At 53.7% G+C, this 14,681-nt stretch overlaps 6 protein-coding genes across 6 annotated transcripts; 3 read left to right on the forward strand and 3 right to left on the reverse strand.

Annotated features, from left to right (window-relative positions):
• Window positions 1–989: 989 nt before the first annotated feature.
• EV422DRAFT_515130 (uncharacterized protein) lies at window positions 990–1,867 on the forward strand (the record flags this gene model as incomplete). The annotated part of the gene is made up of 3 exons (XM_053069305.1): window positions 990–1,082; window positions 1,150–1,407; window positions 1,478–1,867. Coding segments are annotated over 3 exons (632 nt in total), but the record flags the coding sequence as incomplete, so codon positions are not given.
• A 1,725-nt stretch (window positions 1,868–3,592) lies between these two features.
• EV422DRAFT_151446 (uncharacterized protein) lies at window positions 3,593–4,414 on the forward strand. Its single transcript, XM_053064887.1, has one exon. It carries the CDS (start codon window positions 3,838–3,840, stop codon window positions 4,294–4,296), a length of 459 nt encoding a protein of 152 aa, XP_052929523.1. The 5' UTR covers window positions 3,593–3,837; the 3' UTR covers window positions 4,297–4,414.
• A 527-nt stretch (window positions 4,415–4,941) lies between these two features.
• Window positions 4,942–6,615, forward strand: EV422DRAFT_563865 (uncharacterized protein; the record flags this gene model as incomplete). Its single annotated transcript, XM_053072123.1, has 1 exon — window positions 4,942–6,615. One exon carries the CDS (start codon window positions 4,942–4,944, stop codon window positions 6,613–6,615), a length of 1,674 nt encoding a protein of 557 aa, XP_052929524.1.
• Window positions 6,616–8,459: 1,844 nt separating this feature from the next.
• EV422DRAFT_563866 (uncharacterized protein) lies at window positions 8,460–9,710 on the reverse strand (the record flags this gene model as incomplete). Its single annotated transcript, XM_053072124.1, has 1 exon — window positions 8,460–9,710. The coding sequence occupies one exon, from the start codon at window positions 9,708–9,710 to the stop codon at window positions 8,460–8,462; it is 1,251 nt and encodes a 416-aa protein (XP_052929525.1).
• A 705-nt stretch (window positions 9,711–10,415) lies between these two features.
• On the reverse strand, window positions 10,416–11,876 carry EV422DRAFT_515136 (uncharacterized protein). Its single transcript, XM_053069306.1, has one exon. It carries the CDS (start codon window positions 11,472–11,474, stop codon window positions 10,674–10,676), a length of 801 nt encoding a protein of 266 aa, XP_052929526.1. The 5' UTR covers window positions 11,475–11,876; the 3' UTR covers window positions 10,416–10,673.
• A 1,039-nt stretch (window positions 11,877–12,915) lies between these two features.
• Window positions 12,916–14,274, reverse strand: EV422DRAFT_151465 (uncharacterized protein). Its single transcript, XM_053064888.1, has 4 exons — window positions 13,936–14,274; window positions 13,689–13,857; window positions 13,412–13,620; window positions 12,916–13,340 (listed from the first exon to the last, which is right to left on the reverse strand). The coding sequence occupies exons 1-4, from the start codon at window positions 14,029–14,031 to the stop codon at window positions 13,107–13,109; spliced, it is 708 nt and encodes a 235-aa protein (XP_052929527.1). The 5' UTR covers window positions 14,032–14,274; the 3' UTR covers window positions 12,916–13,106.
• Between the last annotated feature and the right edge of the window lie 407 nt (window positions 14,275–14,681).

The raw sequence follows: 14,681 nt of genomic DNA on the forward strand, positions 1-14,681 counted from the left end.
TCGGGAAGGCCTGATTTTCTATTTCTGTTTCAGCTATATATAAGTGTTCGGAATTTCGTACGCCTTATGAATTCTCCAGTTCGGGGCTAAGGAACAGAGGCACTGTTTTGGTGGGGCCGGGTGTCTTTCTAGGCCGGCTGGCTGTCTATCCACTGCTGCGGTGTGGTCCGGACAGAGCCCTTTCTTGGACTCTGGCTATGGTTCTACGGAACGGGTGGGAGTCAGTGGGTGTGGTGATCGCCTATCTATATATATATGTAACAAACAACTGGAGCGGGCATGGATTCGATGAGGCGTTGAAAGGACTGCAATACGGTCAATTTCGGAAAGGCCTGATTTTCTATTTCTGTTTCAACTACATATAAGGTTAGGCCTATCTATCATATCTATATATTTCATATATACTGTACATAGTCACAAACAACTGGCATTTGTAACGCAAACACATCCGAGAACGGCGTATGTTGATAGTTCTTCCCTACGCAGGACTTCCCCGTCGCTGCTACTTAAGAAGGGTGAGGTTTTCGGTTTCCCCCGGGCTTCACCACCGCAGAGTAGCACCACAATGTCTAACGTATCTGCCTCAATCACTTCCGGTTCTTTACCAGTCACTCTCCCTGCTTCGATTGTCCCTCCTTCCCCTTCCCCACCTGTCGCTCTCCCGTCGAGCAGCAACCCCATGGCACGTACGACGTTCCGAGTACTTACAGACGGCAAACCATTCAAGTCGGTCGCCGCCAGGCTCTTGGCTGCGCACGGCCTCTCCGTCGAAATGGAAAGGGTGGCCGAATACACCATAGTAAAGGTCGAAGGCCCAACGAGCGCTGTAAGAAGCGCTGTCGAAGAACTTCGCAGGTAGGTTTTCGCAACAGCTGCAGCTGTAATCAAAGCGATGAGCTAGCATACAATGGTAAAGCGTTCTCGTTATAGCTCCTTTTCCGACCTCCATTTCACCTTTGGGGTGATCGAGGAAGCTGCCGGCGACGAGATTATGACCGCCGCCCGGAACATGGTCTCGTCGCCGGCAGCTTCCTCGAAGAAGACCGCCAAGCACGGAAGCATCTTCCGGCACGGATCAAGCGGTAAGCTATTCCCTGAAGCAAATTGTGCAGTAACCCGTAGAACTCACACGGTGTGGCCTTTCTATAGGTGACATGGACCAAGCATATCTGGTGCAGCCTCCGCCGTCCTATGCGGCATCTGTCGGTCTCCTAGAGCGGATGTGGTCCTGGCCCAGCTACATCGGGAAGAGTGTGCCGGGCGGCCCCACCGTGCAGGCCGCTGTAACCGGGGCGGCGGTCGGACTTAGCTCGCTGGTTGGCGGCCCGGTGGCGGCCACTTCCATGGTCGGGCCGGCTGGAAGATGGGCTGGGCAATTTGCGGTGAATGCCGCCCGCCCCACCGTCGGTGAGTCGAAGGGGTCTCTGCAAGTTACTAACCGCATGAATAGGTAGCTTACCATTGAGTTTATATTTAGCCTTTGACGAACAGGCGACTCTGGCGGCGTGGCGCGCCTCAAAAGTGGTGGTCAGCGACCAGCTGGAACTTGCGCGCGAGCGCACGAAGCAGATGGGTGCAGAGGCCCAGGCCCGCATTGAAGAGGCTCGTGCTCGAATCGCCGAAGAAACGACAAAGCAGGCCGACTTGGCGCTGCAGCGGCTCCGCCTAGAAATGGAGCGCACGAAGCAGATGGAGAGGTACGCATTGAAGAGGCTCGTGCTGGAATCGCCGAAGAATCGACGAAGCAGCTCCGCCTAGAAATGGAGCGGGAGTCCCGTCGCCACATTTAAACCCTTATGTAATCCATACGTAATACACTTAAAAACACAACACAAAGAATAGATTCCCTCTCCTCTCTTTCACAAAATAGCAACCTGAAGATTGTCGCCGTTTTTGTCCATGTCTTAAACCGTGGGCAATTCCAGAAGACAAAATTGCACCGCCACTGCGTAGGTGTTCGTTGCATTTCCGTTGCATTTCCTTTCTTTTATTGACCGTTGCCTTCCAACATCTACTGTCAGCTTGCCTCATGGCTAGAAAGAAATGGTGTACAAACGTCCCGCTGTTGCCGGGTGCTGTTCAGAGGATTGTTTCGTGAGGTAAACGCAACCGGCACATATCGAGTTTTGTTTCTTGGTATCTTCAAACCATCTTGTGGTCATGATTCTGTTTGGGGTATTAATCAATGTCGCACAATCGCTCCTACGGGAACACAGCTGTTTGATGCCCAGCAGCCTAATAGGTTCCCTCCAAGGAGGACCATAGACTACACGGGCAATACGACAAACTTCGGTACGGCGGGATTCCAGGACTCTAGGGTGGAGACCTTTGGGGGCGACGAGACCGTGAGGGTGTACCTACCCCCCCCCCCCCCCCCCCCCCCACAGGCGCGCAGATTCTGACGATGAACGGGAACCAGACCGCGGGGCGGAAACGGAGACTCCATGAACAGGAACGTGTACAGCACGACGACGAGCGTAACATCGTTCACGGCCTCCACATACGTTTCCAACGGCGGGTTCAACTTTGTCTTCACAGAGTACACCCAGCAGGTCATTGTGGTGCGGCCAGACGGGACGACCACGGTGGCGGTTCGGCGGAAGCCAAAACGGCACCACCCAGTCCAAGTACTACGTGCACAACATCGTGTTCACGAAAGGCGCACCCAACATGGTGATCAAGATCAGCGGTGAAACGCTGCTCACGAATTCTATGGACTCGACGTCGGTCACTACGGACTCGTTTAACACACCGGGCGGAGGGGGAATTGGGAAGACGCTGTACGTTGGAGGAAACGTCGAACCCTGGGTGTAGTTGTCCAAGGAACTCAACGAGCCCTGAATTTGGTGAACACATCAACCGGCGGAGCGTCGTGGGAATTACACAGCACGACCACCGGAGACACTGTCGGAGCGGGGTACCTGTCGCTCTTGAACATCACTGGGGGCGGATCTTCTCCGGTGTTGTATGCGGCAAATGCGGATAACTCTGTTAAATTCTCATCGACGATCGACTCGACTTCGACCACAAGCGGCGCTCTTCAGGTTGTTGGGGGGCTCGGTGTTGCGAGAACAGTCGTGGCGAACAGGCTGGTCACTGCGGGTGGAGGTATCAAGTTGCGGACTGACACCTCGTTCTCCTCGTACGACTACTCCATCACCTACAACTACTCGGGCGACGCGTTGCATGTGCACATGTCGGGCGCGGCAGACTCATCGTCGAACCGGTTTCCAGTTCGGATACTACATGGGAGACGTCTTTGGGACATGGAACAGCCGGTTTGCGGTGAACATCTACACCGGAGACATTGCGAGCTCGGGTGCCCTTACCACAAATGCCACCGCAGGCAACGTGATAGGATACAACGGCAACTTGACCGCTTACAGCTCTCTAACGGCTCCCTTGACCATCTGCACCGGCGCAAACAACGCCATCGGAAATGTTTCCACCGTCCTACAATTGGCCACACAGGGTGTGGGGGGCTCGTCGGTAGCGGGCGTGGTCAACCTGAATCTCTCTAGGTACCCGACCTCTAGCGATCCCTCTCCAAGCAGAAGGACGTCGCTGGCGTATCCGCTTGTACCCGCGAGCCGCCGACGTCCTTCTGGTTGGAGAGGGATCGCTAGTGGACACTGCCGTCGCGAGGCTGTTTAAACTCGCAAATCCAAATAGCCTCGATGCGACGACGGTTGAGGAAAGCGACGATGACCCAATTGTACCGGCCGGAGACGCGGACGGCAAATTTGTCATTCACTCAACCCACCGCCCCTTCGTCGAGCGCAGAGTTCAGGATTCTTGTTGGACGTGCCCCCCTCCGCCTCATCCTCGCCCTCGCCCATGCGTCGACGAGCCGAAGTGATCGCAGCGTCTCCCGTAACTACCCAGCTGGCACGAGTGGGGTCAGCGCTCGCCGTGGTTGCAGGCAAGGGAAATTGGAATACCGCCCCGATGAAAGTCATTTTGAACGGCCAGCACGAGCGTACCGCGGTCCTACCTCCGTCAGTTCAAGGGAGGAAAGCCATGCGGACGGCAGTGGAACGGCTCGTAGATCTTGACGTCGAAGAAGAGCGGATAGTGGACGTATACGTCAGGATGCCCCCGGGGAAAGAAGGGTTTAACACGGCGCCCACCATCTTCACTCTCTATACCCGGGAGCAGATAAAAGATGGCTCCATTCTCTTCTCCTTCACCACCTCGAATCTCCATGCCCATGAAGAATTCGTGGAACAGAACTTGCCGGAATTTCTGGCGGCGGTCGCGGGTACCGGTACTCACACAGCGAGCGAGCATGGCTAACTCCACTTCGCGCCCCTCTCTAGCCTTCTCGCTCCTCACGAATACGTTGAGATTGAAACGCTGCGCCTGAAATACGATAAACGCAACGCCCATCAGATCATTTAGATGGAGGAGCTGGGCGCCAAAAAGCGCGAATTTTACATCATTGCAGCTCTCTCCTGCGTGATTGCCTTTCTCCTGGGATACAATGAACAGTATAACAATGAACAGTTGATCATGTTCTGGCGGGACAATCCCTTCAATTCAGCTATTGGTATTTCGACAGCGTGTACAGTCGGGAACAGTCCCGTCGTCACACCTGCACCGATCCGTGGCTTGAAACGGCGGCTGTTTTCAGAAGGACATGGAAATTCGCCTTCGCGTCTAATCACAAACCAAAATCACGTCTAAAATCACGCCAACCCAAAATACGCCCACAGGCTCCCATGATATGTAGGGCCAAACTGCAACTCGGAGTGTTAATTGCCCATTAGCAGGTGCCACGCCAAGACGTCTAAAAGCAGTGGAGCGGGAAGACGCCGCGCCCATAAGCAGGGTCTGCCACATCATATGGATTTCGATTCCACTTCCGTTCGGGTTCTCCAAGTATAGCCTAAGAGGGAGCCATTCAGTCCCGAACCACGTCCGAATACCTACAGTTGAAGAATGAAGACCAGCTTGCCTGCGGGCTTCGACTTCTTCGGGGCAACAGTGCCTGCTCAGATTAACTCGATTCGAGCCACTACCGCCGACAAACTGCCGTATGAGTTGGACTTGGAACTGCAAGAGTTCCTGAATCTGGAGCCGTCAGAACAGCAACAGCCGCAACAATACCCCGAAGCTTCGTCTCAGATTGACGTACCGACAGATCTGTACTCCATGCATCCGTCACCCGCATTCACCGAATCATTGACCACAAATGAAGAACCGCCTTCCTCGGCTCTCGGGCTGGATCTTCTCCCGTTCTTTCCGATGATGGATTCGCTCGAATACCCCTTCGGCATCAACGCAGAGTTCGTAGGGGAACCGCGAACCACCGCTGAGAGCAACGAATCTAACAACGCCGCTGATACAGTGTTGCCATTTGACCCGGAAGAGCAATTTGATATGAGCCAGCAGTTTGCCGACATTTTCAGCAGCGAACTTTCGGCTATGGATGCTAGCGCAGCTGGTGCCTTCTCGGAAGATTTTCCACCAAGCGTGTCCTCAGACGCAGATGCACATGAGCAAGCGAAGCCAGTTGCAGCTTCGGATAAAAACGACACCCGTGTGAACAAGAAGCGTAGGCGATTGTCAAGTTCCGCATCGGACGCGGAAGTGGAGCTTGACGCAGATGCAGGGCAGGAGAACGAGATTCGGCCAGCTGCCTCGGAGGCTCCCGCTAAGACCAAAAAGAAAGCCACGAAAGTAAAGAAGGACAAGTTCTCGTTGGATAACATTGGTTACAGCCTAGAAGATCTTCGGCAGTTCGTCGAAGAGCTAGAAGCTGACGAATCGATAACTCCGAAAGAGAAGCGTCAGCTGCGTAATAAACTCTCTGCGAGAAACTTCCGAGTGAGGAGGAAGGAGTACGTGACACAATTGGAGGATCAAGCGGAGATGCTTCGGAAGGAAACAGTCGAGTTGAAAGCACAACTCGCTGCGAAAGACAAGGAAACCGAAAACTTGCGCAGGGAGCTGAAGGAGGCAAGAGATCTCTCGAACACCCTGTTGATGTTCAGCCAACCGATACCCGCACCAACACCTGCACCATTTCACCGTGTGCAGGACTTTGGTCATAGCGCTCAGCGGCTTCAGGTGCATTCCGTGCATATGCCAGTCGAACCACCAACCAGCCAAGCGTTGGCAGCGGCACCGAAGCAGCCAGTCAATCCCATCCCGAACGAGTATGTTCATGCTGGCAAAGAAGCTGCGACATTCGTCGACTTTGTTGCTCGCATGCCGCTCAGCGCTCCTCAGCCGACAGCGGCCGGCGTGCTCCCCATCGCATCACAGCCAGCTTACACCACCAACATCCCGGCTCCCTGCCAACCGATTCGCCTTCCCACAAATCCGAAAGACAACCATCTCCTGGAGGTCATACCAAAGCCCCAGGCGCTCGTGCCCAGGCCAGAGGCACTCAACTTCTCGCCAAAGCCATACACTTCAGCAGCTCTCCCATTCTCGAAAGAAGATGTTGTCCGAGCGGCATGGGAATCCATCAAGCTTGGTCACCTGCAAACCGTGCCCGGTCTGGATGCGTCCGTTGATGCAGCTGCGTTCGCTACCGGCACTCTTCTCGTGAAGGAAGTGTTGGCTCTTGCCGTCATGGCTGCAAGCGGAATGGTTACCGTTGTGTGAATTGCATCATTCGAACCCACCGCTCTTTGCCCGGGCCTCCGGCTTCAATTTGCACCCTGTCGAACACTCCGCACAGGTCCTTCTTGAGAAAATCTCCAAAACAATTTTGAAACCTTTCCGTCATTCCTCATATGTTCATACTGTCTGTCCAATTATACCATCGTTCAATGTTTTCAATAGTCAGGCCGGTCATGGTGCGATTATGTTTGCAACCGAAGGCCCTCCGGGAGTCGCACTGCTCAATCATGAAAAGCAATGTCGAATGCCGGCAGAAGGTGGCGCAGCGGAGAAAAAAGTTGTTGGTTCAAAAGCTCCCCCTAACCCCCCTGTTCGCAATTTTCCTCCAACTGGAACATCGGCAACGAGTGCCAAGATCGGCGCTTTTCTCGGACAGATACCTCATACTCCAGCGACTGCCACGACGTAGCTGTCTTTTGTTGCGGGACTATGAAATGTCTGCTCGGTTTCCCTTTCCTCACCGACCGATTCCGAGAAAGGTTGTGCCCTAAGAGGTAGTGGTTTGTGGCACGGATAACTGCCATCGGCTTCCTCCGCTATGGTGCATGCGGTCAATCGACAGCGTTTGGTACATCTTCTCCATCCCCAGCACGATCTTTGTTTTCCGAGAGACCGCTATTTGAACAAGGTTGGTCGTTTGATCTTGGCCATGAACAAACTGCACGTTCAATGTCTCGGAAACTCTATCGTGTTGGGAAAACTGAGTCTTCCTTTCGCCCTTTGGGCGAAGGGGGATCATCGCTTCATCACTTTGTGGGCTTTTTTGCAGAGACCTCTTTGTTGAGGGCTTTGTGTTGTAAGATGACCATCATTCGAAGTGGGACATTTGTCTTTGAAATACACATCCATGCACCATGTACTGTATGTGGGTCTGTCTCTGGTCATCGGACCTTAGTGAAGATCCAGAATATGTAGGTGCAGAGCCCGCATCGTTTTAGGGGTGCGGGGCCTGGATGCGGGCACCGGACTATTTTCATAGCGGTTGTACAGTATTGTCAAGCAGGCTACATCCTAAAACCGGCATTATTGGAGATGCGCCTGTCATTGGATACCATCGAGAGGGTGCATCGAGAGGGTGGAGGATGGATGATTCTGAGAGGAATTCTTCGACCGGCCGATGCACAGTACATCGGCCGGGACACTGACTTAAACTCGAGGAGAGACCGCTTTATGTCCCCTGACTATACTATCCCGATTTGGTCTGTTCGTGGGATCCGTCAGCGAAGACCGTTGGACGAGAGAGGTCAAGGCCGAAAGTCCTCCTACGTTACAGTGTGATGTGCAATTTACCACCTCCTTCCGGTTGGTAAGTTGCCCTAGGTGCACAGGCAGTCCCGTGAATTGGGGGGCCCCTATGCCTTGTGGGGGGGGGGGGGGGGGGGGGGGGTCCGTGTATGGACTGATTGCGGCAATGATCCTGAGCAGGTTCTGAGCTCACTTCCACCTTGAAATCTATGGATGCAGAATACGGACCAGACGGATGCGCTTGAACTTTCCCCGTCCCATCCTTCAGATCCATGGCGCAAAGCTCTCCAAACATCCGTACAGACACCCAGCTCATCATATGAAAAATTGGTATATTTCGAAATGGCAACACTAATAAGCGAACGGTTCCTATATACTCTGCTTGCAGGTCGCAGCGCAGATCTGTCCGACAACGAAACTATTTACATGCACTCCCTACGCCGCCTAGCGCCCCGTCTAGGCGCAGCTGATGAACTTGTTGAAAAGGTCTCACAAAATTATCCAGAAGGTCCTCCCTCCTGTGAAGGTCCACATTCAACAGGCTGCTAAGAGACACGATCTACGTAAGACTTGGCTCGCCATCATTCCTTCCCATGATCATCCCAACCCCTATCCTTCATGCACGCCATCGACTTGGCATTCGTCAACAAGGCACGATCGTCTTCGAAGTCTTCGTAAAAATCAGCTCCAGATACACGGTGGATCGATTCCTTGTCGCGCGGACTAGGAGGGTCCTGCGATTGCCAGACATATGTCTTGCATAATCTTGGCGGAAGGATTGTCCGGTCTTCCGATGGGCGGAAGCAAGGGGCTGCCGGCCTCACAGGCTTGGTGCCGAGGGGTAGCGGGTGTGGGTCCTCGAGATCTTCGTGGCTTGCTCGCGCAGATGGGGAGATTGAGTGGGTGGGAGACGGTGGTGGAGGGCTTTGTGATCTAACTTGGAGTGCAGGATGGGATATTTGAGGGGACATGCGGATGTCGTCTTTTGCGACGCGGAGGGACTCCACATCCAGATCGACATGCGACTTGTTCGGGTCGTCGTGGGCGGCATTGTTGTGCGTAGACGCTGCCGAGTTTGACCGGCTGTGACCTCTGGTCAACGAGTGCAGCTTCTGGTCCACGTTCTCGTAAAAGCGTCGGATTCGGTAGGCGATGACACTGATGCCGTGTTTTCGCTGCATCTTCCTCTCCTTGTAACCTGGGCGATTTCTCACAATCCACCGCCAGGTGAAGAATCCGGTCAAGAGGAAGATCAAGCCGAACACCGCACACAACCCCATGATAAGGGCAATATAGGAGCCGCCTTTAGATTTCGGAGGAGCCTGGATGTCTGTGCCATTGCTAGGAGCGGCAGCGATTGTGAAAGTCGCACCCAGATATGAGGAATTATAGTCAGATTGCCATGTTGCCAGCACGTATGAGGATAAAGCGGTAAGATTTGAAGGTATCCGGAAGGCTTGCTGGAGGGCGGGAACGGCAACATTGCGAGCTAGGTATGAGTTGTCCGGCGGACTGATTTGATGTTGGGACTCCCATATCGATCGATTTCCAGGGAGGATGAAGAGGTCAAAGGTTTCTGGGGTGCCAGGGGCGGCGCTAGGAGCGGTGGAGTTGTCGACGGTCCACGACAGGAGAAGGTCCTGGCTAACGCTCACTTGACCTGGGGTGCTATCGAAGTTGCAGGGACCGTTGTCGGCAGAGCCGGTACAGGTGACCTTCAGTGAGGATATCTGAGCAGCTCGGGTGAGGGCCGGCAGGAAAGACAGCGAGAATGCAACCGTCGCAGCCAGCTTCGCAAAGTGTCGCCTACTTGACGCAGCGCTCCGAGCCATTTCAGGCCAGTTCCACCACTTGATCACTTCGGGAAAGGGGAGCTTTCGGTGGGCAGAATTGCGCTCAGGGTATCAGCTGAGGCCGGGGGAGGTTCGCGACGTCACACTCGTCGACGTAAAGGCGTCGCTGCGCTCGTTCTGAACCGTACGCGGCGACTGCGGTAGTGAATGTACTCGAGAGAAGGACCGGCAAGACCAGCCCAAGGGGTGACAGCAAGCTAGACGCAACAGGGTGCCAACGTCAGCCTAAGTTCACAGCCAGGGAAAGTAGGAATGCGAATGGTGACGTTTGCAGAGCGACGCGGGTGGTGCGCACTAACAAACGGGTTGCGAATGACAAAGTATCGGCAAGCTGAGGTGACTTTCTCCAAACAGCCAGCGCTTCTTATCTGAGTCTGGGGTTGGGAATGGGCTTGAGTGGTAGGCGTCAGAGGTATGTATGTATATGTAGAGTCTTCAGCTTGGGAGAGAAAACAAAGGCGAAAATTGGGCCCAAAAACGATCGTCCTGGTCGTGGTACGGTGCACCCAGCAGACGGAGGGCTCACAATCATCAATCTCAGAATAGCGATATGACGGCTCCTGGAGAGTCTGGAGACAAGGCTATGGCCGCCTGTGGCCGCCCCAAGGGGTCTTTCTGTGACGGAAATTCGCCAGGAGATCATTCGACGCGCCCAGACCCAAGGAATACAACTTCTTGTCAACACGTCACGTGGAGAACAGCGGTTTTCAATTGACCTCCTTTCTCTGTGCAATGCGATGGTGAAAGACCGCTATCCGCTGTATTTTATGTTAGATAGGAGTACGGTTCTTCAGAAGCGACAGAGACGGTACGACAAGAAATATGATTACGACAATTTCGGCTGAAAGTGATATGACATCGGGACGCAGAGGTCAGGTATACGATATGTTTAGATGAGGTCGAATAAATGACGGAATGAAAGCGGAATCTGTACTCTTTCGATCAGATGGATTGAATCGACGCATGCTGGCGGCCGACAGATGGTATTCCAGCGAGCGAACACAGGCTATCAACATCATCAAGCAGCTGCTGAGCGCGCTTGACGAGAGCACGCTTCTTGCTTCGCACGCCTTCCACTACTCGGTTGGCAACTCGCGCTACTTCCTGATCAATGGCGGCGTCCGACCCAGAAGAGTATGTGAACAGACCTAGTATAGGCCAAGATGAGGCACTTGAAAAATGCTGGGATGTTGCGGTGGACGTGGCATTATCCGCAACGTCGGCCGGGCGGACGGAATCGAGCTTCTCCAACACTTGTAACAGCAAGTTGTCGACGTCTCGCAGGCGACGGTCCACATCGGAAGAACTAAGAGTTTCGCAGGACGCGGAGGATGGCGAGCGCGATGATCGCGGTGCTTTAGATGTAGGGGATGGAGTTCGCGACGAAGCTCTGGGAAGCGATGCTGCTTTTGTCGGAGAGCTGATCGATGCAGATGTGCTCGTTCTCGACACCGCCGGTCGTTGTTGTGGCCCGGCCTTTGGGCTACTCGCAAGGCTCCCATCCGTCCCCTCCAGAACCTGTCTCACAACGTTCAATCTCGGCTGTATCGTTTTCTCCAAATCCGCCTCGATCGATTTGAGCGATTCCCACGCCTTTCGTTTCTGCTCGCGAAGAGCTCGCTTGGAAGCTACCGCATTGTGGTCCGCGATGAGGTACTGAAGGCCATACGAAACGACCACACCCGTTGCGACGGTGCAAGCCACACCGACAGCCAGCTTAAGAGCGAGGTTGAACCCACTCATATTGGTCTGTCGGCGAGGCAGCGGTTGTTCGGTTGTCGAAGCTGCTTTCGCCAAATAGATGTATGACGGAAGTTTCGACGACGTGATTGCACGGAAGCTGTGTTCGATATATTCGTGCTCAGGTTTCGAGCTTCGATGCTAGTAGCTGTGCTGAGGTCGCAACTTCCAGAGCTTCGAAAATCGAAAAGTTGTGGAGACTGTTGCAAGGTTTTGAACAATTGTGTGCCGAAGTGGGTATTGATAACGACTACTCTCTATATATATATTATACGTTCAGGTCCGTCCGTCGCTGTGTATAAAACCCATTCTGGTGGCAAAAGGCTGACAGAGTCTCCGGGATCTCGAAAGAGCGGTAGGATGTCTGCCCTTTCTTTTCGGTTGAGCGGGGTTTTTTCGTCGTCGCGACGTTGCAACCAAGTGGAGACAGACACGACGCACTCAAACGACATCATCAACGGCACGGTGAGTCACGCTCGGAAAGATCCGGAGATCGTGACGTCCAACCTTCAGGAATCAGAATCCTTTCGACAGTCCAACCACATTCCCAAGGACATCTCTGGAAATCGAAACCCTGCTACGTGGCGCTTCAGAAAGAGTTTTGGCAAGGTTTTACTGGATAGGGAGGGGCTCAGACGGGGAAGTACATACGTGTCTTCAAACGGAAACCGCAAATTCATACCGCGACGGCGTGGATCCAATTACGATGTCCCTATTTCCTGGGAGTGTACCTGGACTATGCTTGGCGAGTGGACGCCGATTTGCGTAGGAACGGCGAGAATGATCCGCCACAGCCGGACATCCTACGTGTTCTGCATAAAATGGTTGGATACCACTGTAGGTGCGTTCGGAAAGACCGAGGATTCGCAGCCCACCTGTCGGAGGTGGAGATATCACGCCGGTCGTGGGCGTTGGGAGCCGCCAGCTAAGCCGCGGCAGCTGATCAGCTTGAAGCGAAAGGGTGGAGATTGGAAGTGCGTAGGCGAAACAAGCTTTCCAGTGCGGTTACGAACCGGCATCCAATCGATTAGGTTGTGCAGCGAGCTATCACCACCTCCTTCTTCGTCCTTTTGTGTACTCGCAAAGGAGCGAAGTAGAGGGTGATGTCCCACACTGCATGATCCCGCGATAGTGTCGCCGATGCTCCCTAACTCGTGTGTTCATGAGAGCAAACAGAGTCAGCGGCGGGGAAGGTCTCGATGGCTGCTGCCGCACTTCCGTTTGGTTTTCATATCCTTGTCTCTGGTCGGTTGAACCATGATATTTACGAAACTATGAGAGAAAGCTTAGATGGCCAGCTTCATTTCCATAGGAGCAGAGATGCTTTACTCCCAGTTGCCCGCCTCATTTGGATTTGCTCTCACTCCTTGCCAGCAATGACAAATGTGTACCCACTGCAAATTTATGTACTTCTACAAGCGTCTCTTCAGATTTAGGACTTCTTGAAGAAGAATGCTTTTGTGATGAGTATATTGGTAACAAAAATCAGGTATGATAAAAATAGTGTACAATTATGGAGAGGACGATTCAGACGAAAGTCCAAGGTCGTCAGTCTCAAGGGAATTAAATGAGGCTAATCTACTATATAGATGGCGAGAGGAAACTCTCGGGGCTTGTGTATATGAGAAGCGAGCTTTAGTGAGCGACGGGGGCGTCAACGGAGGCGACGGGGACAGCGACAACGTTGTGGGACTTGGACACGCCTAGCTTGGCGAGGACAGGGGCGGTGAGCTTGTTGAGCTGCTCAATCAAGTTGTGAATTTGGGGAATGGAAGTCACGGATGACACGACTCCGTTGACCTTGGTAACCACAAATCCTGTGGTGGCGTTGGCAGTGCCGACGGCCCTCTCCTTGGTGTTGTGAACGATCTGATGAACGACAGAGTGTTTGTCAGTTTTTTATGTGCTGTGATACAGCTCAGATCATCCGAATAGCTTACCTCGTAGGTCTTCTCTCCAGCGTGGATGACGAAGGTCGGGACGTAGTTCTTGACGGTGCCGACGGGGTCAGCGTGGAGAGACTTGGCCTGGTCGACGGTTCCCTGAACAAGGTTGAGGATGGGGGAGGGGGTGTACGCGGTGACCGTGGTGGTGGCGCCGGTCACAACAACCTTTCCAAAGTCGATGGCCTCGTAGACCTTGCTGGAAGCTTTATTTGTTCACCAGATTGTCAGCCAATCATCCTAATATATGAGAGAGCAAGATAATCTGACTTACCGAAGTTGGTGGTAGCGTTGACAGTTCCAACGGCACGGTCCTTCGTTGACACGGCGGTGCCAACGGCGTAGTCCTTGGCGGCATAGGCGCGGTCGGTAGCAGACGTCGCGGTAGAAGCAGCGTAGTCCTTAGCGGCTACGGCGGTACCAAGAGCGTAATTTGCGACGTTCTACGAGGACAAGAAGCGAGATCAGAACCGGTCCCCTTCACCAAAAGCGATTCGAAGCTGTCGGAATGTGAGCCTCACCTTCGCAACCTGGGGAACGTAGGGGTCGACGACGGTAGCGACGCTCTGCACGGTAGAGGTCACGGTCTCAGTAGCGGTAGCAATAAGTCCAGCCATTTTGTTTGATGTTCTAGGTTGAGGGTTTGGAGAGTGTGGGAGTGGGATTGCGATTGCGAAAGGGTTTGCGGTGGGTTTGAAAGCGAGGGCGGGGGGCACGACCTGTCCCCTTCAAATACTATGGACCGCCTCCGGCCGTTCACAAGGACACGCACAAGGAAAGACGTTTTTGGGGGCCTGCGGCTCAGCAAAGGGAGAAAGCAAGTTCCACAACCTTTTCGCTGCTCCCGGCTATCTTCTTCCGTCATGCTCCTTCAAGTCTTGACGCGCCAGTCGTAATTATGAACAAAGGCTACAAATTCCCACATGCGTTTGCAAAGCGCCCACATGTGTTCAACGCGCTGAGAAGTGAGGGGAAGGCCCCGCCCGCTCATCATCAGCTATCAACAATCCATCTCCGGCTGAGCGAGGCTGCGGCTTGGAAAACTTCAAACCGGGAAAACCGGTTAGCGGGAAAAGAACGGGTGCCAGGTGCCTGGAAACACTTGCATTGCGGAAGCCGATCTACATATCGGGTCTGTCTGTCTATTATAATGATGTTGGGAATGTCTGTATGGGGGATGTACAACGAGAAGAAATAGGGAGAGCGGTTGTCCGAGTCGTTCAGCCAGACTGTTGCCACTGTGGTGGGTATTGGTCGTAAACCGCTC

The sequence above is a fragment of the Fimicolochytrium jonesii genome (genome assembly GCF_025526975.1).
Source record: "Fimicolochytrium jonesii strain JEL569 chromosome Unknown EV422scaffold_2, whole genome shotgun sequence".
NCBI classification, from domain to species: domain Eukaryota; kingdom Fungi; phylum Chytridiomycota; class Chytridiomycetes; order Spizellomycetales; family Powellomycetaceae; genus Fimicolochytrium; species Fimicolochytrium jonesii.

Bases quoted from the DNA above. Each gene is read 5' to 3' on its own strand.
- EV422DRAFT_151446 (XM_053064887.1), top strand. From the start codon at position 3,838: ATGCGTCGACGAGCCGAAGTGATCGCAGCGTCTCCCGTAACTACCCAG.
- EV422DRAFT_515136 (XM_053069306.1), bottom strand. From the start codon at position 11,474: ATGAGTGGGTTCAACCTCGCTCTTAAGCTGGCTGTCGGTGTGGCTTGC.
- EV422DRAFT_151465 (XM_053064888.1), bottom strand. From the start codon at position 14,031: ATGGCTGGACTTATTGCTACCGCTACTGAGACCGTGACCTCTACCGTG. The intron at 13,858-13,935 runs GTGAGGCTCACA...TTGTCCTCGTAG, and splicing joins ACGTTCCCCAGGTTGCGAAG to AACGTCGCAAATTACGCTCT. The intron at 13,621-13,688 runs GTAAGTCAGATT...GAACAAATAAAG, and splicing joins CAACGCTACCACCAACTTCG to CTTCCAGCAAGGTCTACGAG.